The 18233-nt window shown below is 39.5% G+C and overlaps 1 protein-coding gene across 3 annotated transcripts in view; it reads left to right on the top strand.

Annotated features, from left to right (window-relative positions):
* The window catches only part of Cpq (carboxypeptidase Q), a 454961-nt gene that overhangs the window by 136923 nt on the left and 299805 nt on the right, over window positions 1–18233 (top strand). For all 3 annotated transcript variants that reach the window (XM_059247593.1, XM_059247594.1, XM_059247595.1), the window contains exon 3: window positions 4448–4655. In XM_059247593.1, coding sequence (XP_059103576.1) covers window positions 4448–4655 — 208 coding nt within the window. The remainder of the gene's footprint in view (window positions 1–4447; window positions 4656–18233) is intronic.

The following is an 18233-nucleotide window of genomic DNA, read 5'->3' as shown; positions in this document are numbered from 1 at the left end:
TTAGTTTGGATAAGGGCTTGTCTATCTTGTTGATTTTCTCAAAGAACCAACTCTTTGTTTCATTAATTTTTTGTATTGTTCTTTTTGTTTCTATTTTATTGATTTCAGCTCTCACTTTGATAATTTCCTGGCATCTATTTTTCCTGGGAGACTTTGCTTCTTCCTGTTCTAGAACTTTCAGGTGTGCTGTTAAGTCACTAGTGTGAGATTTCTCCAGCTTATTTATGTGGGCGTTTAGTGCTATGAATTTCCCTCTTAGTACTGCTTTCATAGTGTCCCATAGGTTTGGATATGTAGTGTCTTCATTTTCATTGATCTCTAGAAAGTCTTTAATTTCTTTCTTTATTTCTTCCTTAACCCATTGGTGATTCAGTTGGGTATTATTCAGTTTCCATGAGATTGTAGGTTTTCTGTAGTTTTTGTTGTTGTTGAAATCGAACTTTAGACCATGGTGGTCTGATAGAACACAGGAGGTTATTCCAATTGTTTTGTATCTGTTTAGATTTGTTTTTTGGCCAAGTATGTGGTCGATTTTAGAGAAGGTTCCATGGGGTGCTGAGAAGAAGGTATATTCTTTTTTTGTTAGGATGGAATGTTCTGTAGATGTCGATTAAGTCCATTTGAGTCATGACATCAGTTAAATCCTTTATTCCTCTGTTAAGTTTCAATTTGGGAGATCTGTCCAGTGGTGAAAGTGGGGTGTTGAGGTCTCCCACTATTAATGTGTGGGGTTTTATATGTGATTTAAGCTTTAGTAATGTTTCTTTTACATATGTGGGTGCCCTTGTGTTTGGGGCATAAATGTTCAGAATTGAGACTTCATCTTGGTGGATCTTTCCTGTGATGAGTATGTAATGCCCTTCTTGATCTCTTTTAATTAATTTTAGTTTGAAGTCTATTTTGCTGGATATCAGGATGGCTACACCCGCTTGTTTCTTAAGACCGTTTGATTAGAAATTCTTTTCCCAGCCTTTTATTTTTAGGTAATGTCTATCTTTGAATTTGAGATGTGTTTCTTGTATGCAGCAGAAAGATGGTTCCTGCTTTCGTATCCATTCTGTAAGCCTATGTCTTTTTATAGGTGAATTAAGTCCATTGATATTGAGGGATCTTAATGTCGAGTGATTGTTCATTCCTGTTATTTTTTGGTGGTGATGTGTGTGTACTTTTCTTCGTTGGGGTTTACTGCTGTGGCTTTATCTATTGCCTGTGTTTTCGAGGGTGTATCTGACTTCCTTAGGTTGGAATTTTCCTTCTAGTGCTTTCTGTAGGGCTGGGTTTGTGGATCAATATTGTTTAAATCTGGCTTTGTCATGGAATGTCTTGTTCACTCCATCTATGATGATTGAAAGTTTTGCTGGGTATATTAGTCTAGGCTGACATCCATGGTCTCTTAGTGTCTGCATTACATCTGTCCAGGTCCTTCTGGCTTTCAAAGTCTCCATTGAGAAATGGATTGAGAAATCGGGTGTTATTCTGATAGGTTTGCCTTTATATGTCACTTGGCCTTTTTCCTTTGCTGCTCTTAATATTCTTTCTTTATTCTGTACGTTTAATTGTTTAATTATTATGTGGCCAGGGGACTTTTTTTGGGGGTCTAGTCTGTTTGGTGTTCTATAGGCTTCCTGTATCTTCATAGGCATTTCCTTCAAGTTGGGAAAGTTTTCTTCTATGATCTTGTTGAATATATTTTCTGTGCCCTTGAGTTGATATTCTTCTCCTTCTTCTACCCCTATTATTCGTAGGTTTGGTCTTTTCATGGTGTCCCAAATTTCTTGGACATTTTGGTTCATGACTTTGTTGGCTTTAGTGTTTTCTTTGACTGATGAATCTATTTCTTCTATTGTATCTTCAACGCTAGAGATCCTCTCTTCCATCTCTTGCATTCTGTTGATTATACTTGCATCTGAAGTTCCCAATTGTTTTCTCAGATTTTCTATTTCTAGCATTCCCTCTGTTTGTGTCTTCTTCATTTTTTCTATTTCCCTTTTCAGGTCTTGGACTGTTTCCTTCATTTGTTTCATTGATTTTTCTTGATTTTCTTTCAGTACTTTATTGTTCTCTTCCAGGACTTTATTGATTTCTTCTAATTTGTTTGCCCTTTCCTCTAGTTGTTTACAGCGTTCTTCACATTTTTTTGTCTTTTCCTCTACACGAGCCTCTAGCTTCTTCATGATGTCATTCATAAGGCTATTTTCTTCTGCTTCTTCCAATTTCTGATGTTCAGGTCTAGGTGTTGGAGGAGGGCTAGGGCCTGATGATGCTGTATTGCTATTCATTTTGTTGTATGTGTTTCTGCCTTGATGTCTGCCCATCTCTTTGTGGTTCGTTCTTGGCTTTATCTGCACACTTCGTTCAGACAGGGCTGACAGATTCAGGAAATCTCTCTCTCTTGTCCAGATGGGAGCTCTCTTGTCCAAATTGGAAGTCTGGGGCAGGATGGGAGCTCTCCCCCCCCCTCTCTGTCTCTCCTCCAGAAGGGAAGTCCGGGGTAAGATGGGAGCTGGGGGCCAGCCTCTAAGTCTCAGGAAGAGGCTTGGGGCTCGGGCGGATGGATGTGGGGGCAGGGCGTGGAGACTGCAGGGTCTGCCAGGGGTCTTGGAGAAGGGGATCCTTCCCGGTGGGGCTAGAAGGGAACCTGCCTGGTGGCCAGAACCTGGGGCCAAGTTGGGCAGGTCTTTCCCAGAGTGGCTGGTGCCCAGGGATGGTGTCCGGGGCAAGCTAGGGCACTCACCTGTGCTTCAGAAGGGAAGTCTGGGGCAAGATGGGAGCTGGGGGCCAGCCTCTAGGTCTCAGCCATTTCTAGTAGTTTTAATCCAGATACGAAAATTACCCCATTGTTTGGACATCATGTTGAATTGAACCAGTGAACCTTTAATTAATGAAGAAAGACTGAAAGCCATCAGCAAAATTATTGTATAATACTAACATTGGTCAAGTTTCAAGGTAACTCTAGGTTTCAGATTCTCAGAATTTGCGTACCTGAATCCACATTCATGTTTTCAATGCATTTTTATTATGTGGAAAGCTGATGACTTCCTTCCTTTTGTAATTATATATTGCTTCTTTTGGATTGTAAATAAAATTCTGAGTTGTTGGTTGAGAAATGCTTATAGATTTGTAACTAGTCATAGCCCAGAGACTTCTTACAGTGGGGCCTATATTGAAAGCAAGACTTTCCTAGTACCTGAGTGAATTGTTAAAGGATTTTTCCAAGTGACATTTACCATTATAAGGTATCTTTTAAATTTTCAAAGAAAAAAAAAACCCTGCCAAAAACCCCCCCAACATCCTAAAATTCTCAGGCTTGTAATATTAAGAAAATATAACAGATGTATGTTCATTACTTCAGAGTTTGCTAATATATTTAATAATTGCATGGCTAACTCCATAGAGTAATAGACATTAGGGACTGTGAATGTGGTTCAGCATTTGAGTGTTTGCCCAGCATAGGCAAGGCCTTAAATTCAATTCCTAGCATACACAAAAAGCAAAACCAGAATAGATGTCTTTTAGTTAGATTTAACCACTGCATCTGTCCTCTGAGTGTATGTATGTGAGTGTGTGTATATCTGAGTATGTGTGTATGAGTGTATGTTTGTATATTTGTGTATGAGTATGTATGTGTATGTGTTAGGTATGTATATACATGGGTATGTCTGTGTAAATGTGTTTGCATGAATTCTTGGAAGACAGAAACCCTCTTCCTTTAATCAAGAAGATATGGTGATGTGGGAAAGTGGTATGAGGAAGTGGACACATCTAACCAGAACAAAAGGATTCAAGGGCATTAATACATGTTCTGCATTTTTTATTTGAAGAACAGTAGTGTATTTTTGGTGATGAACTATTGTAAGTGAGAAGCGCAGGAAGTTTCCACATCCTTTTGGAGTGTTTTTATTGAAAGAAGAAAAGAAAACAGGTTGACTTTTCATTTTTCTCAGGAGAAGGCATTATTTGTTAAAAGTTGGGTTTATAAAAAAAACCATTGTCTTCTAAGAGTGTTCTTCCCAGGCTGCAACCCTTTTCTGTCACTAAGAGTTGTTTAGTAACATCTGAAAACAGCTTTATGAAGGGCTAAATATGTGTTTCATTAACACTAAGATTTCTGAAATATCATTTTAAAAATAAACAATGTCCTCTAATGAAATACATGGTTTCAGAGGAAAGGGGAAAAGGTATGTTTTCAAGCCATTTGTGACTTAAGACTGCCTGGTGGAGTGAGTTGAAAACCTTGTCATATGTCATATTATTTTGAATGTCTTGTCTCTGTCTTGGGCAGATGAATAACTCTGTAGTCTTGCTCCCATGGTAACTAGCTCTCAAACTTCAATCTTCTCCACTCAGTTTGCCAGATGTAGCCAATAGAACATGTGTGACCTTTTGTGTGCCAATTCCACCTAGCTGACGGGAAAGCACAAGTTAACTGTTTTACTTTTATTTCCAGGCATCACAGCAGAAGTACTGGTAGTGACCTCTTTTGATGAACTCCAAAGAAGGGCATCCGAGGCAAGAGGGAAGATCATTGTTTATAACCAGCCTTACACCAGCTACGGGATTACAGTGCAATATCGTCATCAGGGAGCTGTGGAAGCTGCCAAAGTGGGGGCTGTGGCATCCCTCATCCGATCAGTAGCTTCCTTTTCCATATACAGGTGAGTTGTGTTGTTTGAAATATTTTCAAAAATTAGTTTTCTATGAACAAAAAAACCATGCAGATGAAAATACTGATAGCTTGTGGAGGCTCCTCCCAGTTCCACATTTAATAGTTTGATTGGAATATCTTTGGCTCTTAAGGATTCCAAGCTCATTTATGAATTCCTCTGAAAAGTTTCCACACTCAAAATGATCCTACAACATTCTCTCTATAATTAACATATTATGTATTTCTCAGTGAGAACTGAGTTCATGTCTGTGCTTCATCCAAGATTCCTAATGACTACAAAGGAGGCCAGGCTGTTTTCCATGTTGCTACAGAAGTGAAATAAAAACAGAGTGGATGACATGATGAGGAATGTCTGTTGTGTCATAGGAGGAGCTTGGGGACTAGAGGATTTTCCTGGACAACTGTGTGACCAGTTTATATGTTGATTTACCTATATGTCTAGCCCTGTAATTTTTCTGTACAGACAAGTGAATGATTGTAAGGACACAACATGTTATTTAAGCCTAAATGAAGTAAACATATGAAAAATATTTGTTTATCTGTAGATGTCTATGTAAATAAATGTTTGGTGGTATTGTTTGAGGACAATAGAAGGCTTATATTCTCTGGAACCCTGTTGAGGTAATGGCAAAATATTTATTTATTTTGTGTTACTTTAGAAATACTTTGTGTGTATGAGTGTTTGCCTGTATGTATATATTTTGGGACTGGAATTATGGATGGTTGTGATCTGCTTTGTGAGTACTTGAAACCAAACCCTTGCCATCTACAAGAGCAGTAAGTGCTCTTAATCACTGAGCTCCTACTTTTAATTTATAAGGAGCATGTTTCTGCCCCCCACCCCTGGGGTTTTGTTATGTGCCCAATCTGGGTTTGAACTCTTGAGGTCATATGATTCTCCTGCCTCAATCTACTGAATAAGTGAACTGCCACCATGTACCCACTGTCACAGACCAAGGTGCTTCATTGAATCTTAGCCCCTAGAAAGAAATTCAGTATTACAGTGGACAAAAGCTCTAAAAGCTTACATGTGTCTATTTGGCCTAATTTAATATCTGTGTATGGTGCAGTCATACACTGATATAAATAAAATAAATAATTTAGAAAAGCAGATAAAAGAAGCACCATGTTAATGTAGCCTGGCCTAGGTTGTCAGAAAATGCAAAAGTAATTGCAAATAAAGTTTATTCAGGTCCTGGAACTGCACTTTCTGTTTGTATTATAAAGGAAAACTGTATTCTTCATAACTCTATTTGGAGCTGAAGACACAGCTGGTTGGCCTTCATTAGTACTCTTCACCCCCAAAATAAAATCATCAGCTGGGATATGTAGTCAGATCAGTTGTACATAGTACAAAGTGAAGGATGGAGACGGCTTCTAATTTACAGGGATAAGATGTCTTCCCTGGGGAGCAAGATAGAACAGGTTAAGAATCACCCACTAGGAGTTCTGTGAGCCAAGTCCTTGTTACACCATTGTCACAAAACTAAAAATAATGCTCTTTGTAAAGTCTTCAGTGGTTCTGAGACTGGTGAAATAATGATTGGATCATACCCTTTTGGATGGTTTATCTTCCCAGGAGAGAAATCCAAAACCCTAGCTTACTTCCCAGACTACCTCAGCCACTCCTTGGAATAACACACTCAGCAAGCTGTGGTCATTCACCATGATTTCACTGATCATGAGGCATAAATTATGGAATGAGTCTATTGCTGTATGAAACTGGAACACAGCCAGGAACCTTTATTTAAGAACTAGAGTTGTAGGTCTAGTACATCCCCAGATGACTTAATGTGCAGCCATCTACCAGGGCTCATTGGCCTGTTTTTATTTTATTTTGTTTTTTTTTTCCCTCAGCATAATAAAGAAATCTGGAAACCTAGACTACATCCTAGAAGTGAGAACTGCCCAGCATGGTCCTCAAGATGTTAGCCTCTAAAGCTTGGGGTCAGCAACTTTTACTGTGTAAAAGCAACATTTTCTTCATGTGTCTAGATCTGTACTGATTATGGCTTTTCATGGGCTTTTACAGTTTCTATGGTCTCTTAATGCTATAACTCCATTTTGGCAATGTAATGGATTAATATTGGCATAGACACACCATATCTTTGAGTGCCTTCACATGTGTTGTGTTACTTATTATGACATCAACCGCAAGGACCATGCAGATGGGGCATTATTTTCTCCATTTCTAGGTAGGAAAGTAAACATTCAGAGAAGCAGATACATATTGAATTCTTTCATCCTGAAAAGTAAAAATCAAGATGAAGCAAAATCTCTTTGTTCCTTCATAGATTGTTTTAAAAATCTGGTTTCCGTAAGGCATATATTTCTGTGATTATTCATCCTTCATTCACCACAGATATTTTAGTGTGTCTTTTATGAGTACTAAGAAGGAACTTGTTAAAATCACAAATAGCTCCCAATTTCTCAAATAGATTGGAGTTTTAGGATTTTTTTTCAAATATACCTCTCCCTATGTTCCTCTCTCCCTCAATGTCCCTCCTTCCTATGTCCCTTCCCCCCACCATGGCCCTCCCTCCTCCATCCCTTTCTTTCCTGTATCCTTGTTTCCTCCATTTTCTCCCTCCCTCTGTTCCTCCCTCTCCCTATGTCCCTCCCTCTCCTCATGCCCCTCCCTCTCCCTGTGTCCCTCCCTCTCCCTATGTCCTGTTTCCCCCCATGTCCCTCCTTCCTCTTTCCCTCCTTCTTCTGATATCCCTCTCTCCTGCATTTTCTCATTCCCCCCTGTCATTCTCCCTATGTCCCTCTCTCCCCCATGTCCCTCCCTTTCCCTATGTCCCTCTTTTCTATTGCCCTTTTCCCTCCCTATGTCCTTCTCTCTCCCTCTCCTTTCCCACCATCTTTGGCAGCTGACTAAGAATGTTCTACCTAAGCATTCTCCATCAATTCTCTATTAATAATCTTCCATGAGCTCAAGGCTCATGTATCCACCTACCTGTTGATTCTTCTCTTGGGTGTTTTAGATTGATACCACTTTAATGTTTGCAAAACCCAAACTCTTTCTATTTACCTCTTTCTGTTGTGTTTTCTCAGTAAAAACTTCTGTCCTGCACATCACATAGTCCTTAGCTATACTTTTCTTTTTCTTTGTCCTCATTTCTAGTAGTCAACAAATCCCTTAGCTTCTGTCTTGTGTCAAGCATTTCAGCAGATGCAAGTAGAACTGCTCTATTTACCAGGGTCTCTCTAGAACTTTCTGTATTTCCAGTTACCTATCACTGCATCTTCTCTGCTTCCCTCCATTCACTGGCTCTGTCACACTCTGTCCTTCATTGTTCATCTTAGGCCTTTCTTCTGGGGAACATCCTCTGATTCTCAGTCATCGTCCTGGTGATCTACCTCTTTTTGGTACATCATCCTGTATGCCCTTGATATCCAATGTGCTGGAGCCAGTTTTGGTACATGCTTTGATAGCGTAGACTACTGCTAACAAGCAGCTTTATATCTCAGTCACTTAGCAGCTACTTCTTTCCATCTTGTGGCTCTAAACATCTTAGACCTGAGTCTTCTACACAAAGCTTAACAAGAAGCTGACAGCCCAGAGGGAGGATTTTTCATGGTTATTCTTATGTAGGCCCAGATATAGCATATCACCTCCACTCACATTCTATTGGTCAGCATGCCAGTACATGAAGGCTAGGAAATCTGGTTTATCTTTATGTCCAAGGAAAATGAATTTGCTGAAAAAGTTTTCAGTTTGCCCAATTGCCTGATTATACTCTATGCTCTGAGTTCCAGAAAGACATTGATTCTACACACACAAATAAATATAGGTGGGGTGCAGTGTATAAAACCTATTTATAACATTCAGCATGACATTTGATGCACAGTAAAATTCTGGAAATGACTATTGAAGAAATTAACTTGTTGGAGATTGTATAATAAATCATGACAGGGATGATAACAAATCAAGTGACTCAATTCCTAGTGTTCACTGTCCGCACTGTATAAATTATTCATAGTAAGCTTAGAATATCTTGGTTGTTTTGAAACATTCTGTTTTATATTGGAAAGAAACTATCCAAATGTCCAAATTACAAATATGTTTTCTAAAAAAATAGTTATGAACAATGATGTTTTCAGTTGGTGATTAGAAAAAGCAGTTTCTGTAATTTTTGCTTGATAACTATTTTGTTATATGTAATTTTACTATGTTAAAATAAAAACCTTCCTTTTTGATTAGACAGAAAAGGGGAAGTGCTGTGGGATGGTCTTTCTCTGTGCTGTGAATATGTGTTGTTACCACTGGTTAATAAAGAAGTTGCTATGGCCTATGGCAAGACAGGTTATAGTCAGAGATACAGGGGAAGTAGCACAGAGTTAAGGAAGATGCCATCCAGCTGACCAAGGTATAAGATGCCAGCAGACCAGTAATGCCACGGCCACATGACAAAATATAGATTAATAGAATGGGTTAATTTAAGATGTCAGAGTTAGCTAGCAATAAGCCTGAACCATAGACCAAACAGTTTGTACATGAAGAAGAAGGAGGAGGAGGAGGAGGAGGAGGAGGAGGAGAAGAAGGAGAAGAAGAAGAAGAAGAGGAGGAGGAGGAGGAGGAGGAGGAGGAGGAGGAGGAGGAGGAAGAAGAATCAGTTTCTCTCTGGTGAGGCTTCTCCCTGCATCTCTATGAGAGAGGCTGGCATTAGACTCCAGGAGTACAGCAGAGGCTAGCAATGCTATAGAACAGAATATGCATGGCAATTCATTGCTGTTTGCCCTCCTAGCTACAGAGTCCTCACAGGACAGTTTCCTTTGATAACAACATTCTTTAGTGTAACCACTAACACCAGCAGCCATTTTGGAATAGCACGTGACTATGTGATGCCCTCAGAAGACAACCCATTGCGTTCTGACAGCATCACCTCCAGGCTCTTGTTATTTTTCTGTGCTACATAATTTAAAGCTTCTGTGCTCAAATTTACTTCAAAGAGGAGACTTTTCATTTCATTGATGCTTTTGTAATGATCTGACCTTTCATTCACCATTGAGCTTATGAGAGAGTTTCAGTTTTTCTGAATGTGAAATATCTCTTATTTTTGTAATGAGAAATATTTCAATAATAAGTACAATTAACTTATACTATAGAATAAAGCAGCTTTATGGAACCATTTGTCTTAGATTACTTCTGAAAGTTACCATATTTTAATTAAATATTTACTGAGAACTTCCCAGAAATTTCTTAGCCACAAATGGTGATTAAGATTAATTAGACCCCCTCTCCATTACTCTCTTCTCTTCTCTTCTCTTCTCTTCTCTTCTCTTCTCTTCTCTTCTCTTCTCTTCTCTTCTCTTCTCTTCTCTTCTCTTCTCTTCCTCTCTCTCTCTCTCTCTCTCTCTCTCTCTCTCTCTCTCTCTCTCTCGCCTTAATGTCTGTTTTTTTCTTTAATGTAACCAAGATGAATATTTTAGTGACAGCACTCTCTTCTAAGCCCTAGTCATTATTGTTCCTTCAGAAATATTCTCTTTAGGCAGCAGACAGACTCAAATGATTAGTCAAATGGATTTTTATATGTAGTGTGAAATGCATGCTTAGGGAAAAGGATGGAGGAAAGCAATGACCACAAACTGAATTCTATGGTGCTATTGTGCTAAGCCTCTCTAAAGGCTTAAAATGTTTTAATTAATTCTTTATGGGACTCATTAGAAGTAGAAGCTAGTATTTATATTTTTGAAGATCTGAGTGATTAAATGGCTTATCAAGTTACACAGCTTGTGAAGAATTGGATTCAAACTCATATTCTCTTGGTCCAAATTCTGTGTTCATTATATCATATCCATCAATCTGAGGAACTAATGCTGTAGGAGTCTAGAGGAGATAACAGAAGTCTGGGCCCCACTTCACTGAAGATGTAGCCTTGAGTAATAATTGACAAGAAGATATAAAGGCATTTTATGCAAGATCAAGACAAAAAATTGGAGTGCATGATGTATTTGGGTGATATTCAGGTGGACCAGTTTAGCTAGAGTCAAGTCTACTCAGGGATCAGAGAAATATAATTTGGGGCGAGCAGAAGAGAAAGATTTGAAGAATCCAGAGTATTCAGTTTAATGCAGAGGAAATGGAGGAGCATCGAGTATGTTGGCACCCTCTTCCCAGCTCCTTGACAATATCAGCAACAACAACTTTGCTGAAATATAGAACTTTAGGCTCCATCTGAGATCTACTAAATGGGAAAGCAAGTGGCCCTCCAGGTTTCTGATGCACATTAACATTTTAAAACTGCAGTTTTAGAAATGTTAACCTGCATGTGTGCATTGCCTTCTCGGAGAAGGAGAGTTAGGGTGTCCTAAGAGTACAGAGTGAAAGGAATCATAAATGATGGGGGAGGGGGCAGTAAGATAGTATGACAAAATTCAGATCTAAACTTGATAGCCAGTTAGATTTGAGGTGGAAGAAGGAGGAGTCAAGACTGACAAGCAAGGGTTGAAATGCTATGAGTCTGTACTCAGGTCAGTTAAGAATTTTTTTAAAATCATGTTTTATATAACAATTGAGGTTTTAGATTCTAAGTAAAGCCAGATCTGGTGACATACCTACCATAACTCCTTTCTGCTAATGAGGCACATGGATCCCAGTGTCAGTACCCTTTTTTTCTTATAGTTCTCTCGATCTTACCTAGCTTGTGGCTATAGATAGATGAGTTCACAGTCTTTGCTCTAAGGATGCCTACCTGGGAGAATGCAGTGGTTTACACATTAGAGGGAAACATAACCATTTTGACTTTTAGACATTTTGAGTTTGAGATGACTGTAAAGCAGTCCCATTAATCTGATCTTTACACTTTGTAAGAAAAGCACTACAGCATCTCAGCATTTACACTTCCCTCTTGCCCCTGTTTTGGATCACCCAGTGCAATTTAAACATTCAAGGCTGGCTTCCCTGTAACGCAGTGCACCTTGGGGCTTCTGCCTTCTGCTTTCTTCACATGTGATCTCAAGAAAGTAAGGTCATTTTTATATTAGTTCAAGTAAAATATAATTCAGGGTGTGACTCTATTGAGGCAAAATTGTTGTATTTCCATTGTCAAATATATATATACTAGCTATCTTCTCCATTGCTCTAGACAATAGGACAGACTCTAAGTTTTTTTGTTTTTTGTTTTTGTTTTTCGAGACAGGGTTTCTTTCTGTGTAGTTTTGTGCCTTTCCTGGATCTCGCTCTGTAGACCAGGTTGGCCTCGAACTTACAAAGATCCGCCTGCCCGGCCCAGACTCTAACCAGCTAAGGATGCAAAGGACTCCCCATTACATTGCTGTGATAATTGTATGCCCACATGGGGTAAGAATTCACTGAGACTGAGATGGGATGAGATGATGTGCTTATGTTTGCATCACTTGCCCTTTGTGTGTACTGCAGTGGTTCTCAATTTATGATCGTGACCCCTTTAGGGGTTGCATATCAGATATTTACATTATGACTCATAGCAGTAGCAAAATTATAGTTATGAAGTAGCAACAAAATAACTTTATGGTTGGGGGTCACCACAACATGAGGAACTGGATTAAAAGGTCACAGCATTAAAAAGGTTGAGAACTACTGGTGCTCTGTATCAGTAGCCTGAGTGAAGAGGAATAGGAAGAGGAAAAGGAGCAATCAGGTTAACTTGGCTAAGAGTTGATGAAACATTCAGCTGTGGAGAGAACTGAGTGAATCCAGGTGATGTTTATGGAGTGTCAGTGAGAGGGAGAATGCTATACCATCTGGCAAGAAAGATATGAAAAAGTGTATAAATCAATCTCTATAATGATACTTAATTAATACAGAGTTGATAAATGACATAATTGGGCTACATCACAGAGTTAAATAGCTTCAAAGAGGGAGCTGATTAAAGCCATTACAATTTATAAAACATTCTTCATCTTAAGAAAGCATCTTGATGAGATTTTCATAATCAGGAGGCCAGCTTAAAGCCTTCTGAGCAGAGGTGAAATGTCTTAAGAGCTCTATTTTGAAAGCCAGCTATTCTCAGGGAAAGAAAAAAAATGCTCACTCCTTTTTTATGGAAAAAAATCATGCTGCATAATTCACATTTGGATAGTCTTACGTTTTTGATGTCCTGGTGGTTTGCTTCTTCAGTGTGACCTTAGGATAATTAGCTACTAAGCTTGATTTAAGTTGTTTTGAAATCTGGTTGCTGCAGAGTGGGGTGGGCATATGTGCCTGCTGGTGAAAAACAAGGAAAAGCCACTCCAACTAAAGACAATACAACTGGGAGGACCTTGATTATAGGCTCTATTCCTCCCTCACTTTGTTTTTGTTTAATGCACTCTGAGACCCATAACAGATGTGCAGTAATCAAGTCCATGCCAACTCTCATCACTTATGCAGGTGGAGGCCACTGTGCTCCCACAGGGGAAAACAGAGAAGACCCACATAGAATGCTACAGTTTTTCCTTTTCAGCGTCTTCTTTCTCCTGCTCTGTGTCTTTTAAAAGGTATATTCTTGTCTTTGTTAGTAGTTCCAAAATGGTCTTTAATCTTTGCACACAGGTTATTTTTCCGTGTAGTTTGACAGGCATTCTACCCATTTCATTTTGGAGTCAGGCGTTGCACTGTGGATCCTGAGTCAGGTTCTGAGTCAGAGAACCTGAGAGTGTGTTCAGCCACTTGCCACATGTGCATCCTCAGCAACTTGTGAAGATCCTTGTGCCTCAGTTTCATCTAAAAAAATGGCACAAATAGAGTTTTGTGGAAGCTAAATAGAATAATGTTATCGCCCAGCACATATTTTTATTTTGTGTGTATGCTTGCTTGTGTGTTGTGGTAAGGATGCTCGTGTATGTATAGGTGTGTGGAGGCCAGAGCACAAACTTCAGCTGTTCACCTTTTTTTCTGAGACAGGGTTTCTCACCTACCTAACTTTCCAAGTAGGCTGAGCTGGCTGGCCATTGAGCACCATGGACCTAGCTATATCTGTTTCCTGTGCTTGGATTACTATGGGAAGGGAATCCAAATCCTCATGCAAGCATTGACTGAGCTATAACCTGGCCTACACAGTTAATTTTTAACACATAAAAATAGTATTGCTAGATAGTTCTAGTTACTATTGATTGGCTATAGTTAGTGAATGAAAGAAGAAGGAATTGAATGTATTATGGAAATGAGAGGAAAACAAAATAAGTAAGGGAGGCAGGGAATGGGGAAGGAAGAATTTGACTTATTTAATATCATCACAGTTGGTGGAATATAATTGTAGCTATCTGGCTGGTAGACAAACAGTAACATTGTATTTCCTTTCAGATCCCTATCTTCACAGCTGCTATGTTTATTCATCTGTTTCCCTTCAGATTGGCAGTTTGTTCATTGAGGTACTCCCAAGGATGTGCATAATGGATGGCACACAGTAACACTGGAATGGATGAATAAAGAATCAGAGGCAGCCTATGCAGTTTGCTAACATGTAAATTCAAGGTGTCAGCATTTCACATTCATAAACTCTTGGAATATAGACAAGGTGACTAACCTTTTAAATTGCTGCTTATCAAAAATAAAACTGTTAGAATCTGAGACCAGACTATATTCAAGTAAAGTATTGCAACTGCATATTACTGGATGCCTTAGCAGTCTGTGTGCATTTAAAATATAGACTGTCATTTTTCATCTGCTTATATAACCTTGATATAAAAATTTACTCTTAGTTTCCATTGTGCGTTCATAGTTAAAAAATATGTAAATCTTTACTTTCTATTTCCAGCTTTCTTATTGTAAGTGCCAGATTAAGAATCACATCACTGTGACATATTTTTCTGAATCTCTAGTGGTAAATAGAAATTAACACATTTTCAATTCAAGTTTCACGATTATGATGTTTACTTATTCAGTGCCTTTTGATAAATGTTTGATATAGCATAGAAACAAAAACAATCGTACTTCAAACCAGTCTTTGCTATTACATATGTTTCTATGTGCTCAGGGTCTCTTCTTCTCCCTGTCCCTCTCCCTGCCGCCACCCCCTCCTTTCCTTAAAGTCTTCCACATCCACTTTGGCTTCTGTAGGTACCCAGGGAAAGCATGAACCAGAGAGATTTGAGTACTGACATAAACAAGTGCTTGCTCTGGATTTGGGCAAGTGAAAAAAATTACAATAATGTTGGATTTTGCATAAGACCTCTGTCCTAGGATAACCATGGCATGAGGGTTTGTGTTAACTGGCAGTTTAACAGAATGTAGATTTGTCTGGAAGATAGGCCTCTAGGCATGCCTGTGGTGGATTACTTTGATTCTGTTAATTGAGGTGGGAAGACCTCCTGACTGTGGTTAGTACCATTCTCTGGATAGTATCCTGTACTACAAATGGAGAAGAGAAGATGAAAAGTGAAACATGCATTGATAGTCTTCTGCGTCATGATTGTGGTTGTGATGTGATCACCTGTTCCAAGTTTCTGCTCCTTGACTGTCAGGATAATCTTTCTGTACACTGTGAAGATGTGTCTCTGTCCTTCCCCACCTGCATAAAGCACTTTCTGATTGGTTTAATGAAGAGCTGAATGTCCAATAGCTAGGCACGAAAGGATTGGCAGGACTTCCAGGGAGAGATAGGAACTCTGGAAAGAATTTGTGACGGGAGAATTTGCCAGCCAGACACAGAGGAAGTCAGACATACAGTAATGAGGAGAGGTAACAAGCCACATGGCTAAACATAGGTTAATATAATCAGATTAATTTAGGTTTTAAGAGCTACTTGGGAAAAATCCTAAGCTAAGGCCAAGCTTTTGTAATTAACAAAGTCTCCGTGTCATTTTTTGGGAGCTGACAATCCAGAGAAATTCTGACTGTGCTTGACTGTCCTGTCATGATGGACTGTACCTCTGAACTGTGAGTCAGAATGAGCTTTATCTCCCTTAGGTTCTTTTGTCCAAGTGTTTTATCACAGCAACAAGAAAGGTAACTAAGACAAGTGATAACTAATGTGTGCATCTAGTTCCCATCCTTTTTGTTCCAAGAAACAAAGTATTGTCAAGAAAAAGGAGAGAGACTTAGATAAGACTTGGCCAGGGCCGTCTGTTTTGCTTACCTCTCTCAAGGTCATGTTTTAACACCTCTAATTTGGAATTGCTCTCTGGTCTTTTGTTGTTGTTTAGACACAATTTTTTTTTATTAAGAAAATTTTTCCATTCATTTTACACATCAATCAAATATCCCCGTCTTCCCTCTTCCCAACTCCCCAGCCTCCCCCCCCAACCTGCCCCCTACTCCTCCCCACAAGAAGGCAAGGCCTCCTATGGGGAGGCACATCCAGTAGAGGCAAGTCCAAGCCCCTCCCCCTGCCTCAAGGCTGCACAAGGTGTCCTGTCATAGATAGTGGGCTCCAAAAAGCCTGCTCATGCACCAGGGATGGATTCTGATCCTACCACCATTCTTTCACCCCAAGCAGATCAGGCTACATAGCTGTCTTGCCATGCAAAGGGCCTAGCCCAGTCCCATGCAGGCTCCACAGCCATTGATCCAACTTTCATGAGTTCCCACTAGTTTGGTTTGGTTGTCTCTGTTTGTTTCCCCATCATGATCTTGGTGCACTTGCTCATAGAATCCCTTTTCTTTCTCTTTGACTGGACTCCTGGAGCTCTGCCTGGTGTTTGGCTGTGGATCTCTGCATCTGCTTCCATCAGTCACTAGAGAAAAGCTCTGAGATGACAGAGTATTCACCGATCTGGTCACTGGGGTAGTTCAGTTCAGGCACCTTCTCCATTATTTCTAGTATTACAAGCAGGGGTCATCCTGGAGGATTCCTGGAAAATTCCTTAGCATCCGGTTTCTCTCTATCCCCATGATGTCTCCCTCTATAGTGGTATCTCTTTCATTGCTTTCCCACTCCATCCCTGTTCCAGCTCAACCATCCCTATTACACTACATCGACATTTTTTTCCCCAACAAGAATCCAGGACCACTGATTTGTCAGAGAGCTTCCATTTGCATTTGTTGAGAACAGTATTATGATCGTTGTATTCTAGCACATGGAGGCAAATAATATCAATTTATATTGGCAATCTATGTTTGATGCTTGTCAGAGGCATTACCTCTGACTTTCTTCATTTTAAAGAAGGCTGTCTTGAGGTGGGAAGTCATCATAATATGGCAAGATGATTCGAGACTTGAATCCTAAAGTTTTAGCACCCATTGATGATCTTTGCCTGAATCATTAATCATCCTTGTTAATTGTAAATATCTTCCAAATTCAGCTATTATTTCTGTTTCACTGTTTGTTAGCAGGCATGCTTTTTTTACTTTTTATTCTTTTTCCTTTCTTGGGCTTCTGGGCATACTTTCTTGGACTTTTGTCAGTGTGTGAGACTGTTGTGGCCAGCTTTAGTTGTCAATTCTCCACAGACTAGAATCACTTGGGGAGAGTCTCAGTGAGAGAGGTCCACAGTGGGTTGGTCTGCAGGCATTTATGTGGAGATTGTTTTAATTTAATTGATGTTGGAAGACACATCCCACTGTGTGTGGTACCATTCCCTGGGCAAGGAGTCCTGAACCAAATAAAAGTAAAGAAGTCAAGATGAGCACAAGAAAGCAAGCAAGTGAGCTAGTTTGTACTCTTTTCTCTCTATTCTTGACTGTGGTTATGATTTGACTACCTGTTTGAAGTTCTTGCCTTGACTCCCTCACAGTGATGGATTGTATCCTGGAATTAAAAGCTGAAATAAATCATTTTCTATCAAGCTTTTTGTCAGATGGTTTTATCACAGCAGTAGTGTTGAAACTAGGACAGTGATAAAATTCATTACTATTGTCTTTATTATGTTTTGTGTGTGTGTGTGTGTGTGTGTGTGTGTGTGTGTGTGTGTCCTTGTAGAGGCACATGAATGTGCATGTGCATATGTGCATGTACTCATGTGGAGGTCTGAGAGGTTGATGTTAAAGTCTTCCTCCACGGCTCTCCACCTCAGTTCTCTTGAGGCAGGGTCTTTTCATTGAACACAGAACTTGCTGATATGAATAGTCCAAGTAGCCAGCTTGCTCTCAGGCTTCTGTGTCTGCCTTCTTCGGCAGACATAATAAAGGGCCACCTTTATTTGTTCTGGCGATCTTAGCTCTAGTCCTCATCCTCATGCAGCAAGCTCTCTATCCACTGACTCATCCCACTAGCTCTGTCATTCTCATCCCACTAGCTCTGTCATTGTTCTTTTTGATAAAAAATCAAAAATTTCAAACTGTCCAATAAATATCAAAGTCCATATTATATGACAAGCTTGGGTATTTGAATCACTGAAAGGATTGTTTTCCTACCCACAGTAACCTACACTACCAATTAGTAGCCAGAGAAGCCAGCCAATTAGTAAGATGTAATCAATAGTATTTCCTCTGAACTTTTTCACTAGTAGTGTGAGCTTTGAGATAATGCCTGGATGTTATTTTTAGTTTACTGTTACTGGTATTTATGATATGCCAGTGAGGCTGCTCCACTGCATAAGAATTGCCTGTAATCTTTAACACAAGCAAGCAACAATTTCGACTCAGGCAGTAGCTTTTGTTTCCCAGATGTTTTGTTGTTATTGTTTTTCTTTTTCCTTTACTTTTCTTGAATTTGTCTGTGCT

The sequence above is a fragment of the Peromyscus eremicus genome, chromosome 20 (genome assembly GCF_949786415.1).
Source record: "Peromyscus eremicus chromosome 20, PerEre_H2_v1, whole genome shotgun sequence".
Classification (NCBI taxonomy): domain Eukaryota; kingdom Metazoa; phylum Chordata; class Mammalia; order Rodentia; family Cricetidae; genus Peromyscus; species Peromyscus eremicus.
The sequence above is the reverse complement of the archived record's forward strand: the minus strand, read 5'-3'. Positions and strand labels throughout refer to the sequence as shown.